This window comes from Carettochelys insculpta, chromosome 9, assembly GCF_033958435.1.
Source record: "Carettochelys insculpta isolate YL-2023 chromosome 9, ASM3395843v1, whole genome shotgun sequence".
NCBI classification, from domain to species: Eukaryota; Metazoa; Chordata; order Testudines; family Carettochelyidae; genus Carettochelys; species Carettochelys insculpta.
In genome coordinates, this window is record NC_134145.1 from 63,341,694 (window position 1) to 63,360,963 (window position 19,270).

A 19,270-nucleotide genomic window follows, 5' to 3' on the forward strand; every position below is an offset into this window, starting at 1 on the left:
TTTACAGCCTCATAGGCCAAAAATATAAACATGAAAAACATTTATTGTCTGCTTGGAATGAAAACTCAGCTGGCTCGTCCCCCTCAGTGTGAACAGACAACAGAAATACATGTCTCCTTCTCTGGCAAAGTTCAGCCCTGGCTGGGATGATTGATTTGGAGTTGGTCCTGCTTGGAGCAGGGTTTGGACTAGATGACCTCCTGGGGTCTCTTCCAGCCCTAATCTTCAATCATTCATCCCCTAGTTAATTTGGAGAAGGAAAGGGGCAGATTCTGCCTGTAGTTGCAACAACAAAAGTCTCGACGATTATGTTAGCATTGATAACAATCACAGAGCAGTTTCAAATTCAGCTTGTTCCAAGCCAATTTATTTTCCTGTAAATACCACACCAGCTATGACAAAACAAAGCAGCAGACATGTACCACTTTAAAGACTAAAAAAATGATTTCTTCAGTGACGAGCTTTCCTGGGACAGATCCACTTCCTCAGGTCAATTTCATTTCCAAGACCTCTCTGACACTAGCTATGAGTAAAATAAAAACATTAAGCCATCAAAAAGTACTGATGCAGAAAACATATAGCACTTATGTGAGGCATTATTCCACATGTATATCAAGCAGTCCTGTAGCACCTTAAAGACTACCACATTAGGGTGCTACAGGCTAACATGGTCACCCCTCTGCGTCGATTAGCATATCTATAGTATCAGAGGGGCAGTGCTGTTAGTCTGTAGCTGCAAAAACAGTGAGAAGGCCTGTGGCACCTTATAGAGTAACATTTATTGGAGCACAAGCTTTCGTGGGCAAAGACAGACTGGGTCTTTGGTCACAAAAGCTTATTCTCCAATAAACGTGTTAGGCTGTAAGGTGCCACAGGCCTTCTCCATATCGCTAGTATGTGATCCCACAAACCAGCCAGAGAAGGAAGGACCAACTTTTATTCCAAGCCTGGTCCCTAAGACACAAGTCTCGGACCTCCTCTGTCTTTGCTGTGGGGGACTTGTGTCCCGTCCAGCTCCCAGGCGCCTATTGGAGGTCCCAGCAGAGGGGCTGGTGCACAGTTCAGTTGCAGGAAGCTACAGCCCTTTGCAACTGCAAGTGACACTTTGCAAGCCGCAAGGGGTAGCCAGCCGTAGGGCAACCTCCCAAGCCTGCAAGCTGGGGCGTGGCGGTTACCCTGGGTGGCCCTGGGGCACAGGGGCCCCCAGCCCCAGAAATGTTTGCTGGGGTGGGAGCCCCTTTGGCCTGCATCGCTGGGGCCACGCGGTAGCTGCGAAGGCACCCAGCTTTCAAACTCTAGCCCGGGTGTCAGACTTCAGTACCCCCCTTGCAGCCACCTCCCCCTGCCCCTTTGCAGCCAGGCCCCCAACCCCCGCTTCAGCCACCTCCCCCCGCCCCCCTGCAGCCAGGCCCCCAACCCCCCTGCACCCACTTCCCCCGCCCCTCTGCAGCCAGGCCCCCAACCCCCCTGCACCCACTTCCCCGCCCCTCTGCAGCCAGCCCCCCAACCCCCCTGCACCCACTTCCCCCGCCCCCCTGCAGCCAGCCCCCCAACTCCCCCTGCACCCACTTCCCCCGCCCCTCTGCAGCCAGCCCCCCAACCCCCCTGCACCCACTTCCCCTGCCCCCCTGCAGCCAGCCCCCCAACCCCCCCTGCACCCACTTCCCCCTGCACCCACTTCCCCCGCCCCTCTGCAGCCAGCCCCCCAACCCCCCTGCAGCCAGCCCCCCAACCTCCCCGCACGCACTTCCCCCACCCCCTGGAGCCATCTCCCCCCGCCCCCCTGCAGCCAGCCCCCCAACCCCCCTGCACCCACTTCCCCGCCCCTCTGCAGCCAGGCCCCCAACCCCCCTGCACCCACTTCCCCGCCCCTCTGCAGCCAGGCCCCCAACCCCCCTGCACCCACTTCCCCCGCCCCTCTGCAGCCAGGCCCCCAACCCCCCTGCATCCACTTCCCCCGCCCCTCTGCACCCACTTCCCCCGCCCCTCTGCAGCCAGCCCCCCAACCCCCCTGCACCCACTTTCCCCCGCCCCCCTGCAGCCACTGCCCCCCGCAGCCAGCCCCCACCTGCACTCCCCGCCACCCGCCACCCCCGTAGGGCGGGGCCACGGGCTTCCAGCTGGGCGAGCGGGCGGAGGGAATCGATTGCTCGGCGCTCGGCCCCGCTTTTCCGGGAGCGCCGAGCGCTCGATGGAGCAGCTGACTCGCCACTGGGCCCCTCTGCGCAGCCAGGTCATTTCAGCCGGTCCGGCGCGGCGAGGTGAGGGGGGAGGGGCTGGGGGCCCGGGGGGGATTGGGGCTGAGAGAGCCCGGGGGGTTGGGCCCGGGTGGGGTGGGGGCTGAGGGAGCCCGGGGAGTTGGGGGCTGGGGGGGCTGAGGGAGCCCAGGGAGTTGGGGGCTGGGGGGGCTGAGGGAGCCCAGGGAGTTGGGGGCTGGGGGGGCTGAGGGAGCCCAGGGAGTTGGGGGCTGGGGGGGTCGGGGCTGAGGGAGCCCAGGGAGTTGGGGGCTGGGGGGGGTCGGGGCTGAGGGAGCCCAGGGGGTTGGGGGCTGGGGGGGGTCGGGGCTGAGGGAGCCCAGGGGGTTGGGGGCTGGGGGGGGTCGGGGCTGAGGGAGCCCAGGGGGTTGGGGGCTGTGGGGGCCCAGGGGGTTGGGGGCTGGGGGGGGTCGGGGCTGAGGGAGCCCAGGGGGTTGGGGGCTGTGGGGGGTTGGGGCTGAGGGAGCCCGGGGAGTTGGGGGCTGGGGGGGGGTTGGGGCTGAGGGAGCCCGGGGAGTTGGGGGCTGGGGGGGGGTTGGGGCTGAGGGAGCCCGGGGAGTTGGGGGCTGGGGGGGGGTTGGGGCTGAGGGAGCCCGGGGAGTTGGGGGCTGGGGGGGGTTGGGGCTGTGGGGGCTCGGGGGGAGGGGTTGAGGCTGGCCAAAAGGCAGCTGGCTCCCAGCTCAGGCGGTAGAGCAGAGTCTTCACTCTGTCTTGTCAGGGGTCTCAGCAGCTCTGGGGTTACCTGTGGCTTCCTCCAGCCTGCACCCATTGCACGTGCTGCTTCTCTGATAACCCCTGACCTGGCCTGCAGTATTTGCTGCTCACTTGGCAGCAAGCCTCTGCCTGTTGTGGTCCCCTCTTCTGTCCCGGCCAGCTAGGTGACACCCCCAGCAGTCAGCCTGCCCTGACACCTGGCCGAGGGACTCCTGGAATCCCTCGCTTGTGCTTGTTTTGTTCCTTGCTCCTGTGGCTGGAATGTTGTTTTTTACCTGTATTCACAACCCCGTCCTTCTGGGGGTGAGCCGGGAAGTGGGGAGCTGCCTGGTCCTGTTGCCTGTCCACAGGCTGTGTTAAGGCGAGTGGACAGTGCTCGCTGACCCGACCATTTGCGAAATTTCCTGCATTCCTTGTCAGATCGCAGCCAGCTGCTACTGCTGCAGTTTTCCACCTGTCCTCTCCAGGGATTTTTGCTCTTCATCTCCACTCGCTCCCGGGGGCAGAGGCCTGCTGTGGTGTTCCAGCCACGTTCTACCCACTTGGAACAGTGGGGTAGCTCAGAGAACTAGGTATTTTGACATGTAGGTCACCACACCAGTCTGTCAGTTGCGCAAGCTGTCCCAGTGATTGGTATGAAGTAGGGTGTTTGGTCTCAGAGCAGTTCCAAGCTGATGGATGTTTACATAGCACACGTCTCTGACACAGTCAGCATGTGGGTTACGCGCTGGAGAGACGTTGAGTGCAGGGTAGCCTGCAGGTCAGGGTGGAATGGAAGCAGTTTGGTGGAGTAATGTCAGGGAACCTTGTGCACTCCTGTCTGCTCTGTGGCGATAAGGGGTTTAACTGTTCCAGCCTGGACTGGGGGACATGGTGGAAAAGAGGAAGCAGAAGTTAGGTGGTCAAAACCTTTGGATCTCTTAGGCTACGGCTACTCTGTGGGAAGAAAGTTGATTGCAGATACACAGTTCTAGCTATGGCAGTTGTGTGGCTAGAACTGACGTCTCTGCAATCGACTTACCTGGACGTTCTCACTGGAGATCAACAGGAGAGTGTCTCCTGTCAGTCTCCCTTACCTGTCTTGAAAGAAATACAGGGGTTGATGCCCACCCCAATAGGTCGATTTCACACATCCCTATCAGATGCAGGAAACTGGACCTGGGAAGCAGGACTGCTCCTAGCCAGTTGGTGGCTCAGGACAAATTTCGGCAGCCCCTTGAAAATGGTGGTCCCCACGATACCCCAGAGCCCAGTGCTCCTCCCCAGCTCTGCACTCAGCAGCCGACCCAGTCCTGGAGCGCACACCATGGGGAAGGCCACCAGGGAGCCGAGCGCCTGCCTGGGAGTAAAGCGCGTGCAGTGTGGCAGGGTCCAACCTGGGAGCGGAGCACGGGCAGCTTGGTGAGGGCTGCCTGGGAGTGGGGTGGAGCAGAGCACCCACTCAGGAGCATGGCCAGTGTGGCGGGGGCTACCTGGGAGGGGAGTGCCCACTCAGAGTGCGCAGTGCAGGAGAAAGCTGGTTGTCAAGATGGCAGCCGAGCCCAACGTGTTGGACTGGCTTTTTGGCGGCCACTTGGAAGTGGCAGCCCCGGGCGACTGCCCAGTTTGCCGCCCTCTAAGACGAGCTCTGCCAGCAAGGATCAGCCCTGAGTGGGTGAATCTTCCAGGGTAGTGTAGGCATGGTCTTCAGTGTTTTATTGCTCTTTTCTTTCCTGGTTTAGTTACTCGCTTTTCTGGTAAAATTGGCGTCTTGATTTTTTGCACCACAGGACTTTCTGACCACTTTCTGGAGCCCTGGGATCAGGGTACTGCTGTGCCAGGTGCTGTGTAAAGATGTAACAAAACACAGTCCCTGTTCCAAAGAGTTAAAACGTTTAGGCCTTGAACACTCACCTGTGGCACTCAGTCCCAAGCTCAAAGCTTCAAGTGTCTCCAGGATCAGGGCCAAAGAAACTAGACGGACCCACATGACCTGTTTGTGTGTGTCCAGGAAGGCACAAGGTTGCTGTGGCATTCATTCATTTTTTCATTCTCTTTCCCGTGGCATTTGTAGATTGAGCCTGTTTAGCTTGTCTGTGTTTTCCTGGAGAGAATGGCTAACTCTGCCTGAGTGGGTCAACAATTGTATGCAGCACAATTAGATCTCAGGGGTGTTTGTTTCCCTCTCCCTTCTAGGAAGCATCGGTGTCCACCACCCACACTTGCACAGGAAGAGCAAGACTGGTTTTGTGAGCAGAAAACATGCCTCCAAAATTCAAGCGCCACTTAAACGACGATGATGTCACTGGCTCAGTGAAAAGCGAACGGGTGAGCAAGTGCCTGAGGGCTGATGGCCCAACTGCATTCCTTGATGTTTTTGGTCCAGTCCAGCTTGTTCTACCTTAATTAAGAGGGATGGATATTTGCTAACTCTGTGCTTCCTGGAGGCCTGAGAGTCTTGGAGTGAGCTTAATCACTGATGACTTCGGTGCCATTGAAACAGCGAAGAGCATTTTTAAAGTGGTCCAGTAGCACTTTAAAGACTAACGAAATACACAGATGCTCGTTGTAGTCGGTGTAGTACGGTGATTGTAATGGGTTTTTCACTGTCAGTCTCTTGGGTACAATGTCCATTTTCTTGCATTTGGAGAGAAAGATGATGTCTGTCTAGATCCGGGCTAGTGTTTTCACACAGTTGATGGATCTCCATTCCAAATGGCTGAATGTAGTGCCTTGCATGGTGAATAGTAACAGAGAGATAGCCGTGTTAGTCTATATACTATCAAAACAAAAAAGCAGTCCAGTAGTACTTAGTCTTTAAAGTGCTACTGGATTGCTTTTTTGTTTTGATAGTATACAGACTAACACAGTATCATGAGGAGGAGGAGGAGGAGGAGGGGGTGAGATCTGAAGATAAAGCTCCCAACAGCCCCTGAAAAGCGATCACTGTATTTATTTAAAAAAAGAACAAACCCAATGCCTTGTATTTACAGCACCCTTGCAAGACTGTCATGAAGATTCTCACTACAGGTGGTGGCTCTACTCGGCCCGTCTTACTGTAATGATACCTGACTTGTCAAATAAACTTTCTGGTACAATAGGCTTTTTCAAGACTGATGTAAAAGGTTGATACGAGAATCACCCACTGATTTGTGCCAGAGGCCAAAATGTGTTACTAAAGAATCTGCGGGAATGGTACAGCATATAACATAAAGGAGTGTGTGTAAATAACCTCAGTACTGAAAACACTCCTCTCTGCAAAACTCTGGCAGAGCAGGAGGAAGATCCAGGTGCCAAATTCAGCTCCACTCAGCACATCTGTATTGTCGTCATAGTATGAGATTGTGTTGGAATTGGTCACTCAGTGCAAAGTAAGCACAACTAGAATGCTCCCATCTCTTAACACCCACGAATAAGCTTAACCTCAATGTGAAAATTGGCAAGATACATCCTCTCTGTTACCAAACAGACTCTCTGTGCTAGTAGGGTGGGGGAGAGAATCTGTTAACTTTAGTCTTCATTCCTGTCCTTTCTATCACCAGGTGACAGTTTATTTAAATGCCACGGTATCTTCTGGGATGGTAGACCAAAGCAAAGGAATTACATGAGGCATAAGATTATTTCCAGGAAAGATCAGTATTGAGTGTGGTTTGAATGTAGTGTTTTACAGATGGGTCATTTATGGGAACTGATTGGGATTTAATCTATATGTGGCAATGTTTTAAGGACTGGAGTACCTAGGACGTTTATTTAGTCTTATCTTGAAGCGAATTTGGACTGTACGTTACATAGAAAAGCCAGAAAGGACAGAAATTCATTCTGAGCTGACTTCATTTTTCACCATTGAAAGTGGCAAGAAGAGAGCTGACCCAGTGGTTTAGTAGCAGTTCTCTGCTGTGCTGTGAATTTGCTGAACAGGTCTCTCTTGTTAGCTGGTAACAGGGCAGAGACTTCCCGCTCAACCCCCTTGTCATTTAATAAGGAGCATTAGTGTGCACCAAAGAGTCGTGTACAGCCTGTGGGGAGAAGGATGGTGGATGCCAGAGAGAGACCCTGCTTCAGTTAATTAAAAGCCAAACAGTTTTTTTCTGTCTTTTCAGAGAAACCTGCTGGAAGAAGATTCTGACGAGGAGGAGGACTTTTTCTTGTGAGTAGCTCTAAGGGTACCATGGTGGTGGGGATGTGATACATCATGGGCCAGATCTCTGTGTAAGCCCTACCTGGGGACATTGAAAATGTAAGGCAGTTCCTGCCTACTAACTGGTAGAGTTGGTTGGAAGGAAGTGTTGCCACCTGTTTCTGATTCCCTGCAGAATGTTTGATTCAGCAGTGGTGAGATCAGGCAGAACACTAGCCATGGCTATACAGTAAGAGTAAGCAAATCAAATTGGGGCAACCCACCAGTGAGCAGTGGCGGAGACCCACTGGTTGCTGTATGCTCCAGCTCTTTGCTGATATGCAACAGGCAGGGATCCTCCATGCGTTTTGGCTCATCGAATTTGAAATGTCACCTCTCTGTGAGCCCTGTGAAAGTCTGAACCATGTGGGTTGGACAGGCTTCCTTGTACACATTTCTATTTATTTTCACTGTCTCTGTTCTGTGCCGGCAGGAGAGGACCTGCAGGACCAAGGTTTGGACCCAGGAATGACAAGATCAGGCAGTAAGTCCCTTAGAGTTTAGATGCACAGTCTAGATTTTATTTACATATGTTTTTAATTCTGCTACTTTGTTACGGGTGGGCTAAGTTCCCTCTAAACTGGGCAGCTGCCTATCAAGGGCTGCGGTGGGGAGGGGCACTTCTCACCCTCAACCCAGGTGTTGCTGCAGGGAGAGAGAACTGGTGGGGGCACTGTCTGGGGCAGCCTGCACCCCAAACCCCTCATCCTCAGCCCCATCCCCAGCTGTAACCCGTGCCCCCACCAACATGGCCAGCCCCTCCGCCTCACTCTCTACACATCGCCTCCCTATGGTTCCACATAACAAAATTAATTCCACACATGCATGGGAAAAATTAAGGTGACTCTTGCTGGTAAGGTGACCCACTGCCCCCATATTATTGGAACCATCCCTGTATTAGGGACTTTGTCTTATATACTCAAGTGTCTCTGTAGCCCCTCTCCTACTCTTGGGGGGAAAATCTTGTCTGTTTTTTTTGTCTTTTTTTAAGTACTGACATGTTTCTATTTAGACTTACAATAGGGGCACAACTCCTACTTCAATCTTTTCTCCCCTGTACTCCCTAACCCTCTAGCTGAGGAAATTCAACTCCCAAGTTAGTGAAGAGTTCATTCCGTTCTGGCAAGGGTCCACAAATTGGTTCATATCCCTGGAACCGGATGGGCTGTGGCCAACGGTTGTCGCATTTGGCGAGTAACCATTTAACATTCCCAACAAACCTTCCTTTCAGAGCGGTGAAGAGCGGGTTTTGTTTCTAAGCCACTGTTGTGCTTGTGCCGCTGTTGCCTTTCCTATCCTTGTCACGTTTCCCCTTATTGTCCCAGTCCCATTTGCCCCCATGGTGTTCCAAGCAAATCCTCAGAGTTAGGAGTGCAGTGTTGACAGATGGGCACTTTGGTTTATCATCCAGGGGGCAGATCCACATGACCTTTTGGAGACAGGGAAAGATTTCATAGGATCCAAACAGCTGAACCATGTGGAAGCAGTTAAAACTTGGAAACAACCATCAGTTTTAGAGAACAAAAGGCAAGAAGCTAACAAAACTAGAACCCTTTCTTAGAGTGATTTCCTGGAAAAGGTGCCAGTGTTTCTGTTAACACTCTCACTGTTAAAACTTTGTGCCTTCTTTCCAGTTTGTTTTACTTCAGTTTTCAGCCAGTGATAGATCTCTTCCACTCTATAAGGGTAACATTTGTTGCATAGAAGTCTTGTGGCACCTTATAGACGAACAGATATTTTGGAGCATAAGCTTTCATGGGCAAAGATCCCCCCACTCATGCATCTGATGAAGCGGGTCTTTACCGGTGAAAGCTTACGCTCCACAATATCTGTTCGTCTATAAGGTGCCACAAGACTTCTTGTTGTTCTCGAAGCTACAGACTAACACGGCTCCCTCTTGGATATTTGTTGCATAGTGTGTCTGGATCGAGTACATTTCATAGGCTGTGTTATATTGCTCCAAGCTGTTCCTGATTTCCATCTCCGGTAACGGCAAATATAACCTGTCATAGAGCAGTAGGGTCCTCTTGGAAACATTTGAGTATGTTTGTTATCCTGCGTGACATTTGAGTGTTGTTTTATGGCCTGGTGACTGTCTGTTGATTTCTGAATTTGCAGTAGCCTTAGGGATTTGAACCTGGTTACTGTGCAGCAAAATAACTACCCATGTTGTTTAATAACTTTGATCCAGAGTTGAGAAGCTGGAATATGATAGTTCATCTTCATTTCCTTCTTGTGCCCTTTTAAAATTGGTTTGAATACAGGTTGGGCAAATGCAACTGATTCTTCATTTGCAGAAACCTTTTGGGGAAACACGCATGCATGGCACTTTTATATTTCGGGTATGTGTGGTCCAGAAAGGAGTCTCTCCATATCAGGCTTTTGGTGTCTTTGACAGTATCTTCTAAAGTCCACACTTAAACAAACAGACTTCCTCGGGCTCTGCCAAATTGCAGCCCCCTCCCAGCAGCAAAAAGAGAACAAATGTGATTGATTCTCCCAACGTTGTTTGAAAAAGCAACTCAGGGAGTGAGAATGCTTTTAGGTCTTCCCTGTCATTGCTCCCCTTTTGATATGAGGGCGAAGGCAGACGGACAGCTCCTTACCTTGGTTTAAACTGGCCAACTGGCAACCCAAATACCTTTTTCAAAGTCCAGGTTTAAGAAATTGCCCTTCTGCACTGTGGCGCGAGTCTTGGAGGGTAGTGTGGGGCCACCAGAGCTAGGAGCTAGCTAAAACTGCTGCTGCTGAGAGATCAGAGGCTGGATTAGAAAAGTCAAACAGGAACTGCGAGAGCAACAAAATAGTATTAAAGCTCCTTCCCTTTCCTCTGAGAATAAAGAGCTAAAATCCTGACCCTGTAAAATTCACCTGTGAGTTCCTGGACCCAGACTGTGCCTCATCCATTACGCCAGCTTTCCAGGCCATTGGTCCGAGTGTGGGTTGAGGATGAGAAAGTGTTGCAGAATAAGTCTGATGAAGGGGAGCACCCATCTGCCTCCTGCACCAGAGCTAATCCTGCACACTACTGACTTTCTCAGATGTCCCAGTGACCTTTGCGCTGTTGGTGCCGTCAAACCACTGCTCATTCTTGTAGTGCCGACAGAAGCCCGGCACCGGACTAGAGAGCCTGGAACGCTTGCCGCTGTTTGGCCTGTACAGTTTCTAATCGCTTCTCTTTTCTCTAGTGTCCAGAACCAGGTGGATGAAGTCATTGATGTCATGCAGGAGAACATCACGAAGGTGATTGAAAGGGGCGAGAGGCTGGACGACTTACAGGATAAATCAGGTGGGAATACATAATATTTTAGAACTCTTCCTCTTTCCCTCCACCCTGGGGCACCACATGTGCCTCTGGGGAGCTTGAACACGTCTCTGGGAATAACCTTGGTGACGGAACTGAAAGTCCTCCACAGTGTTTACCCATAGTGTTGTACAGCTCGTCCTCGGCTGTGGGGTTCTGTGCAGTCTGTTTCATGACACCAGCTGCTGGAAATCAGAGAGGGATGGCTAAACCCACGTTTCCTTACGGGTCCAGGACATAGGTGGTGTGCTATTGGCTCCTAATCTGGACAAGTCGCCATTCGAGGTGTAGGCACCTTTGGGAGGCGATCTCCCAGGCTGTCTCGTGGGAAGTGAAGTGTCTTTCCCACTTTTACCCCAGGCGTCCTTGTGCCACCCACCACGTTTTTGTTCCTGGTTTGCTTGTCGCTTGCTGCATACCATTGTCCTCCCCCCAGTGGTCTCAGCATGGGCCAGGTGAGAAGCACCTCACTATGGCCACTGCAGCTCCAGCGGGCACAGCCAGGGAGGGGAGCATGTCCCCTGGCTGGGGCAGATCCAGGTTTGGCTGCCCCCTGTACCCTCCAGCAGAGCGAGGAAGGTAGCAAAGTGCATGCTGCCCCCTCGCTGATGAAGGGGCAGTTCCCTTCCAGTCTGGGTGGGGGCAGGAGTTAGGAAGTTTCAGCCCCCCTGCCCTCCCTAAAGGACGCTTGTTGGGGGGTGGGCAGCTCGTGGTTGGGGCAGTTCCGTCTGTGGTGGGAAGGGGGCCCATCCCCAGCCTGCCCCGTCACCTGTCTGGTGATTGTCTCTCTCTATTTGGTTTTCTGAGAAGCATTCCTGTTTCAGGCACACCCCATTGTGCTGGCACAACCACCCCCACACCTCGCTGTAACTAAAGACAAGAGGAAGCTGTGTATCGAATTCGGTGGTTGTGGCTCTTACTGTTTAGGAGCAGTTCATGAATGGAAGGACAGGCAGACAGGTGCACAGACCAACTCCCTCAAATACATAGTAGATAATATATTTAGGTCCTTTGCTGGTTACAGTGGAGCCTCACTCCACCTTGGTTGGCTGTTCTGCAGAGCTGACAGTTCTCATGAAACGCTGGGCAATTCTACCTTGTGTCCCAGGAGAGAGGCTGCATTGCAGAACACTACGATCATGCCTTGTAGTGCTAAGATTCCCATTAGTTTAGGGTTTCTAATATACGTCCAGTGGTGCCACAAGTAAAACGGTGATCGCTGTGTTCTGAAGTCACTTTGGTTGTTGTATTTCGTCTGTTCACTTACAGTGTGTAAAATACATTTCCTGTGGATCACAGGGCCCTAGTCATTCATTTGTGTTGGGCAAGTTCTCCTGGATTGCTGGTGAAATTCCACCTGTTGATGCTGTTCAGGGGAGCTGTTCTGCAGAAGTGCTTGGGGATTGTGTACATTCCCTGGTTGCCTAGTTTATGGTTTAAACATAAGTGAATTTGCAGATGCGCAGGACTTTTTATCTGACATGCCCATGCTTCTGTGCCTTCAATTCTTTTTTCTTTCCACGTGAGGCAGAAAGTTTATCAGACAATGCCACAGCGTTTAGCAACCGATCCAAGCAGCTTCGAAGACAGATGTGGTGGCGAGGGTGCAAGGTGAGTTTTCTTAAAATGGGGACCTGCTGGGACAGTAATGTGGGCAGATTGCCGGGAAGAGGAGGTTTCTGTCTTGGTTGTGTGAAAATGGGACATATGTTGGAGCCACTCTTGCCTTGAAGCCAGAAGAGACCCTGAGTACCACCATGCATTGTCCTGCCTGTTCCAAGCAACCTGAGCTGGGCAAAGATGGAACTATTGTGTGCATAGGGGAGATAATCTGCAAGCCTCCTCTTGGCATTGAAGTCTGTTCTTCTGCCATCCCTGCATTGATGTAATTGTATTTACTCCTGTCCAGCAATGGGGATTAGCAGCTGTGAGTGAGTTACAGATGTCGGTGTGTCTTTAGGAGACAGACAACCAGAGGATAGGGATCTAGGCAGCAGTATAACAGCAATGCTTGAGTCCCAGGGGTTTACAAGAGTGTTTTACATTGGGCTTTAAAGTCATCAAGGTCACAGCGGTAGTGCTGAGTAGCAGAACATAACTCTCTGAACTCCTTGCCACCGCGTGGGTAAATGCAGGCCTCGTTCATTGGCGTAGTCCCTGCTTTTTGAGAAAAGCAATGATCCAATTTAAAAAAGAGAATCCACACTCAGAACAGGGTAAAATGCCCTGTCGGTGCCTTCCTGGGTTTCCTTTGTATGGGTTTAACAGAGACATTAAAATGCTGAGATCCTTTTAAATTGAGACAAGCTGAAATGTAGCACACGACATTAACTGAACAATTAGCACATCAAGTTCCTCTGCTCTAAATGCACCTGTGCAAGTCTCAGAGGGGTAGCCATATTAGTCTGGATCTGCAAAGACCATGAAGAATCCTGTGGCACCTTCAAGGCATAGGCATCCACCAAAGTGGGTTTTACCCATGAAGGCTTATGCCCAAATAAATCTGTTCGTCATTAGGGTGCTACAGAGCTCCTCACTATGATTAGACTTGCACTGTGCTCCAACGCTACTGGAGGGAGAATATGCCAAAAAAAACCCAAACAAATCACTATAGGTCATTGACTCGTTCTCCAAATAGATTCATTTCCCCTTTGTTCATGCCCCCTCTTAATTAACTTTCCAAGAGTGTTTTTAGCAAGCAAGTTTGCTAACTGGTGTGGTCACCGAGACAGGGAATTGTAAGAGATCATAGCAAAATATCTGTGGCAAGCAACTTCCAACTCCTAGCCAGGTAGCCACCCTGACTACTTCTAAGGTCCACACTGCTCCTGTTGAGGAATGAATAAATATGCTGGGTGAGCCCCGCGTCCAGTCAGAACTGCTTGAATTTGAATGTCACAGGGAGCAGTGTGTGAGCAAGCCGTGGGAACTGATCTCATGTCGAGCAGTGAACGCAGCTGTAAGGGAGGCTTTGTGTTTGCAGCGGGTGTGGAGAGCAGAAGGTGAGGTGGGGTAACACAGCGCCTCTCAGGCTTGTTCCCAGAGTGCCCTCGATTCAAAGGGCAGTCAGTAGGAGCTGCAGGCGTTAGCATCCTGGAGGATCAGCCTCTTAGGATAGTTTTTCTTTCTGTATCTGGAGAGAGGCCCAGTGACAGTGAGTACACCCCAGAAAACGCCTGAGCACCTTCCGGTGAGGATAGGCTGGGGTGGGGTGGGGGGTGAGGCAGGCAGAAGATAATCCTTCTCTTTCTGCCAGTTTGGCCCCATGGTCCAACCACTCACTGTTGGGTTGTCCTGGCCACCTCCAGTGTAGTGGGGGCTCTCAGGGGAAGGGCCAGTCAGGCATCGGACCACTCCAGTACAGTCTGGTAGCCAAGCTCTCCCGACATCTGTGTGGGCCAACAGGGGGGCTAGCTTTAGTGACCAACTTCTCTGGCTGCCACCCAGATGGGTCCCATGTTGTTAACCACTCACTGAAGGGCACTCCATTTTTACCCTTTACCCAGTTAATTTAGGCATCCCTGCCCTTTCCCAGTTTCCAGGACGCAGGGGGCCATTTTCCGTGGGCTTTCAGGGTGTTTTGCCGGGGAGGGAGCCTTACACAGTAATCTCCCTCGCCTCTCTTCATTACCAGCTGATAAAACAGAATGCGCAGGCTGCACACACAATGGTCCCTGCTCCAAAGAAGGCAGACAAGCTTTTCTTGATGTCAGGTCAAAAATTAGATGGTACAGGGCTGCAGCTCTGCTGGGTGTGATTGGCAGGATGTCGGGGCCTGGCAGCTCTGATCGTGGGCTGTCCCCTGAGATGGGACTCCAAAGAGCCTCCTTTTGGACACCGTTTACATAGTTATGTGAGAGTCCTGGTTAGTTCTACCTAACCAATCATTTAAAACCAAGAACTACCCAACTGTGTTTCACCAGTCCTGCTTACCGAAACCCACCCTCCCACCTTAGCTGGTATACACCCCACAGACTGAGCTCGGCAGCAGCAGGAGGGAATCAAGAAGCATACGGAGGCCAGGCAGATAGACAGTAGAGAAGTGGGGACCATAAAGGCAAAACAGTAAGGAAGTCAAGATTTCACAGTGCAACCTGTTGCTCAAGTGATTGCTTGGCGCCCGGAATGGCTCGCAAACAAAGCTTGCGTGAAACAGCTGAACATCTCTTTCCACCTCTGGGACAAGTGGGGGACACTCGCCACTTCAGCAGCCCAATATGACATTGTTTTGATATAATTTAGATAGCGTGTGCATTTGTGACCCTCTGCTCCTTAGCTCGCGACAGCTGCTCTCCTACAGTGACTGCAGGAAATGGCCTCAGACCACCCAGTGCTTGCAAGGCGGGTTGGACTGGACTGAGGGAAATCTGTGCCACTGCTGAGTTTGTGCCCTGAGGGGAGGGATCTGCAGGGTGACCTCCTGCCCCACCCTATGCTGAAACCCCTGTATTATATATCAACAAATGTGCCAGATTTTGCAGAATTTTAAAATGTTGCATGCAGAGTTTTTACCCTTGCTTTGGAGAAGTTCTCGTGCTCAGCTCCTTGCATCTGGGAGCATCCTATGCCTAAACCCAGCGTATAGGGCCTTTATTTTCAAATAGAGGCACTGGTTTACTGAGGGACCTAGGGCTGCTCCGCACCCTGGTGCGCGAAGACTTTGTATGTTCCTGGACTGGTTCCCAAGCTGTGTTGTCTGAAGGAAACAAACATTTGGTACGAGAGGGCTCTTGAGTGTAACAGACAATGGTCTAATAAGAGCCAATGGTTGGAGGTTAAAACAAGGCATATTCAGAGTGGATGTAAGGGGCATGTTTTTAATCTTGAGGATAATTAACCCTGCGGTAACTTACAAGGAGAGTGGTGGATTCTGCCTCGCTGGGAAATGTTAAAATCAAGATTTGCTGCTTTTCTGAAAGATCCAGTCTGGTTCAAACAGGACTTAATTTGGGAAGCGTTACAGCCTCGGTCATGTGGAAGGTCAGCGCAGATATTCACAAAGGCTCATTCTGGCTTTAGCAGCTCTCAACTATGAATGAGCAATTTAGTGTTCGCCTGAAGCCTGGAGGAGATTCCACTGCAGGGCTGTGTGCTTGGACGCCCGTTAAGATGCAGCCTTGGCCCAGGAGCAGCCAGTAAACGTGGTGTTTGTCTGAGCTGGCTGCACCCCCTGCTGAAAACTGACAGTTGTGTCCATTCTAGAAGCTTGTGGTGTTACATCTCCAGTTGTGTTGAGGATCTTGTCATCCAGTTTCCCACTATGCAACACTAACGTCAGTTGTGTGCACGCACGTGCAGAGAGAGACAGCTGAAATACAGTTGATCCTCAGTGTCCCTCTACACGTCAGCGTCCCATCCTTTCTATCTGCCGAAGTCTTTGCTCCAAAGGTGATGCAGGAAGACAGAGCAGATGGAGAGCATTTAACTCAGGCCAGAATTTGCAAATCTTAGCAAATCATGCAGCCATTACTTGGGAGAGTCTTGCTTGAGGTTTGAAAAATGTTTGCAGTATCTGGGAACGTTTTTCTGGTGCCTGATGTTGTGTATATGGTCATATCGGTAAGTGCTCCTACGTTGAGACATTGGGGTGTTTTTTCGTATCAGATATGCAGGTTACTGTAAACGCCTCTCTGTCTTTCTGCCTCCTAAACCAAGAGCCGCCGGACAGCTGGTGTAGGCATTGGTGTCCGCTAAAGTGATTGGGTTGACATACTTTCCTGCCTGGCTGGGAAGTGGCACCAGCAGTATGCCGGGACAGGGGATTAGCCACTTTGTCCTGCATCTAAATGGGAGGCTGGGGAGACTCAATTAATTTAGACCAAGCCAGCCAGGTGATCTCCTGTCAGGAAGGTAACCCCTGCCTCTCATTGCATTCCTTCCGCAGATGAAGGCCCTTGTAGCTTTGGTTGCAGTTACCCTCCTGCTAGTGATCATCAGTGAGTATTGACAACCTTCCCTGCGTGGTTGGGGGTGGGCGGGTGGTTGGTTTTTACATTGAAACATTTTGTTTGCTGTAAATAATAATAAGATTGACCCCTAGAACTCCCTTGCCATCCCCATGGCACCTGGTCAGTGGTGCTTTACCCCAGGTCTTGCTCCGTAGGGACCTTCAGTCATATGCAGCCAGTATTTTAACCAGGGGCTCCCTTCATCTGTGCTGCCATGCAGGGTTTACAGGCACCCATGGGAAATCTCCCCTCATTTAAACAAAGACCTTCTAATAACCGTTGCCAAGGGAGGAGGCAGCCGATGGAGCTGGGCTTTCTCCACAGGATATGCTAGACCTGGAAACTCAGCATGTAGGATGGGGATCAGCTGGCATGGTCTGAAGGGAGATGGACCAAAGACTCGCAGGGGCTGGGGTATTTCTCTCTGAAAACACCTGCAGTCTGTGGCAGTTTGTCCATTTCAAGCCGAAGCGCCTGTCAAAGGCTTCTGTAGTAATCTCTGGCAGTCCCATGCTGCAGCTTAGAGCTGGGTTCTGTTCCCAGCCTTGCCAGTGATTTTGCTGCATGACCTTGGGCATGCCACTGCCCCTCCCCAGGCCTTTGTTTCCCCCTCAGAGGTCTCCAAGAACCCCAGATGCTGTAACCTTTGCTTTCACTCTTCTGCTGCTCTGACCCCGGTGGACGTTGGGGCTGTCCAGGTATGTCTTAAAGACCTGGGTTTTGGTTCTCTCTCGCAGTACCCATCATCCTGAAGTACCACACTTGACTGCTGGCTGGAGAGCTCCATGGAAGCAGCTCGGGAACGATGAAAACTGCTGTGTAATTTAAATGCCACATATGTACATAGCTGAGGTGATCTTTTGTCAAGATGGGGAAAGAGGCAAGTAGCCAGTTCTAACGAGGGTGTTCTGAGAACTGCCTAGTGACCCCCTGTTAAGTACATTGATGCAGAGAGGCCCACCGATGGGGGAGGGGCAGTGCAAAGGGGGCAGTTGCCCTTGGACCTGACATTTCCAAGGGGCCCAGCGCTCCAGCCGCCTCCACAGTAGCAGTGGCTATAAAATGGTGCAGAGCATGTGCTGGGGCAGAGCTGCCTGCCTGAACCCTCCCGTTCCGCCCTGGGCCCTGCCTCTTCTGCGCCCGGGCCATTGGGTTTCTGAAAAGGTGGGGTGGCCAAATCCTGTGTTATTTTGGCAGTATTCCAGGCATCCCAGTTTGGAACGAGCTACTTGCCAATACAGTGTATTTGTGTATATAGTTCAGTAGTAATGGGGTTATTTATAATGTAAACTGTTTCCTACTGCCCGCTGCCAAAGGTGGGGGAGGGGGGCGCTCAGCTGTTTCATTCCAGTGAGGGAGGGAGCCAGGATCATTATGTTAAAGGCAATGTAGCCATTCTGTGAATACTTCCAAGGTGGTCACTTCCTCGTGTGTGTTTTCTCAATGGGCTCTGCAAACCAAGGGCCTTGTTTCTTGTCATGGAGCTGCGCCAGCTCGGCGTGTTTGGTATTGCTGCTTACAGCTGTGACTGAAGACATTCCACTAAACCGATTTTTGACCGTAAGTGTGGAGCTCCCAGTGACTTTTCTGTGGCTTTCCTGCCAAGAGTCCCATGAGAAGTGGGCTTGAGTTTGTGTTCCCTTGGCCCAGCTCAAAGCAACACCGCCTCCTCTTGGGCATGTAGATGTGGGAATGAAGGGGATGGGAGGGGCTGCAGTAACCCCAGGATTTGCTTAGAGTCCAGGCTACTGGCCCCTCAGCTGTGGCCTCCTTACCCCTGTTCACATCCCCTCCCGCCAAAGCCGTGGAGCTCTAGGCGGTGGTGGAGGGCACGGGAGGTAAGGGTGTGCACCACATTCCCATTGTCCAGAGTGTTCTTGCACCAGTGCTTGGGGACTGAGGCTCCTGGAGGTGCCAAGGGTCACTTATCCATGGCTCTCAGCGTGACTGTGCATCTTTGCCCTTCCTGCTGTGGCGTGGGCTGGGGGCCCTGAGCTGGCAGCATTCTGGTGGGCTTCCTCCTGCTTCTGAAAAGCCACCCTAGCAAAACTGACACCGCCCACGCCCACCTCCCACGCAATGCAGTCAGCCACCCTGTCCCCTCTGATCCCAAGCAAAGCAGAGGAGGGACTCTGAAGTCCACAAGCCCCTTCGCTGCAGCTGGAGAAGGGGCTCAGATACCACAGTGATGGGCAGCAGGATGAAATGGGGCGGTGGGAGGGATGTCTGCTCTCTCGCTGTCCTCCTGCTGGCATCTCTATTGAGCTGGTGCTAAATGGTCGCGCCTTGGTTTGGTTTTCCCAGGCACGAAGGCCCGTGTTTACGTGGGGAGCTTTTTCCTCTGCCCAGTCAAGAACTGGCCAGCATGTCCAAGGCAGTGAGTTGCAGTGATCACTCCTGAGGAACCTGCCTCTGCCTTGTCATCTCCTCCTTCCTCTCTCCATACACCTGCTCCCATTAGAGGCCAAAGTATGTGGAGCTGGATGAGTTTTGTCCGCCTCATGATGCAGGGCGGATACTAATGTTCCCTCTAATTTTTTCCATCCTTGAGTGGAATAATGTTTAGGTGCAGCAAGGCATGTGCACCGCCAGCAGAGAAACACGCTGCCAGCTGTGGTGGTTGTGGGTGCTCTGCTAATCAGCTGGACGGCACCCGACTCTCTTCTGGGTGGTCGCCCAAGTGCTCGGCTTACAGAGAACCCTGGCCAAGACCTCTGGATGCTAGTCAGAGTTATGGCTCAGCACCTCCCTACCCCGCTACGTCAGCACTCCGCACCTGGCTGTTCAACCCGGGAGCGGTTGGCTTTGCCCTCGTTTTCAGGAGGCAGAGGCTGGCTTTCCTGTCCCTCCCATACTCTTCAGCTAGGACTGCTCCCTGAGGCCAGCTGAGGGC

At 52.0% G+C, this 19,270-nt stretch overlaps 1 protein-coding gene across 3 annotated transcripts; it reads left to right on the top strand.

Annotated features, from left to right (window-relative positions):
- Positions 1-2,143: 2,143 nt before the first annotated feature.
- On the top strand, positions 2,144-17,935 carry VAMP4 (vesicle associated membrane protein 4). 3 transcript variants are annotated; one of them, XM_075002852.1, is made up of 9 exons: positions 2,216-2,261; positions 3,390-3,541; positions 5,145-5,276; positions 7,049-7,095; positions 7,559-7,609; positions 10,314-10,414; positions 11,961-12,040; positions 16,314-16,365; positions 17,115-17,935. In XM_075002852.1, exons 3-9 carry the CDS (start codon positions 5,211-5,213, stop codon positions 17,141-17,143), a joined length of 426 nt encoding a protein of 141 aa, XP_074858953.1. In that variant the 5' UTR covers positions 2,216-2,261; positions 3,390-3,541; positions 5,145-5,210; the 3' UTR covers positions 17,144-17,935. The 3 variants fall into 3 exon arrangements, with proteins under 3 accessions (XP_074858952.1, XP_074858954.1, XP_074858953.1); XM_075002851.1 differs by lacking the exon at positions 3,390-3,541 and having other exon boundaries at positions 2,144-2,261; XM_075002853.1 differs by lacking the exon at positions 3,390-3,541 and having other exon boundaries at positions 2,190-2,233.
- The last annotated feature ends 1,335 nt before the right edge of the window (positions 17,936-19,270 follow it).

Bases quoted from the DNA above. Each gene is read 5' to 3' on its own strand.
- VAMP4 (XM_075002851.1), top strand. From the start codon at position 5,211: ATGCCTCCAAAATTCAAGCGCCACTTAAACGACGATGATGTCACTGGC. The intron at 5,277-7,048 runs GTGAGCAAGTGC...CTGTCTTTTCAG, and splicing joins GCTCAGTGAAAAGCGAACGG to AGAAACCTGCTGGAAGAAGA. The intron at 10,415-11,960 runs GTGGGAATACAT...CACGTGAGGCAG, and splicing joins CGACTTACAGGATAAATCAG to AAAGTTTATCAGACAATGCC.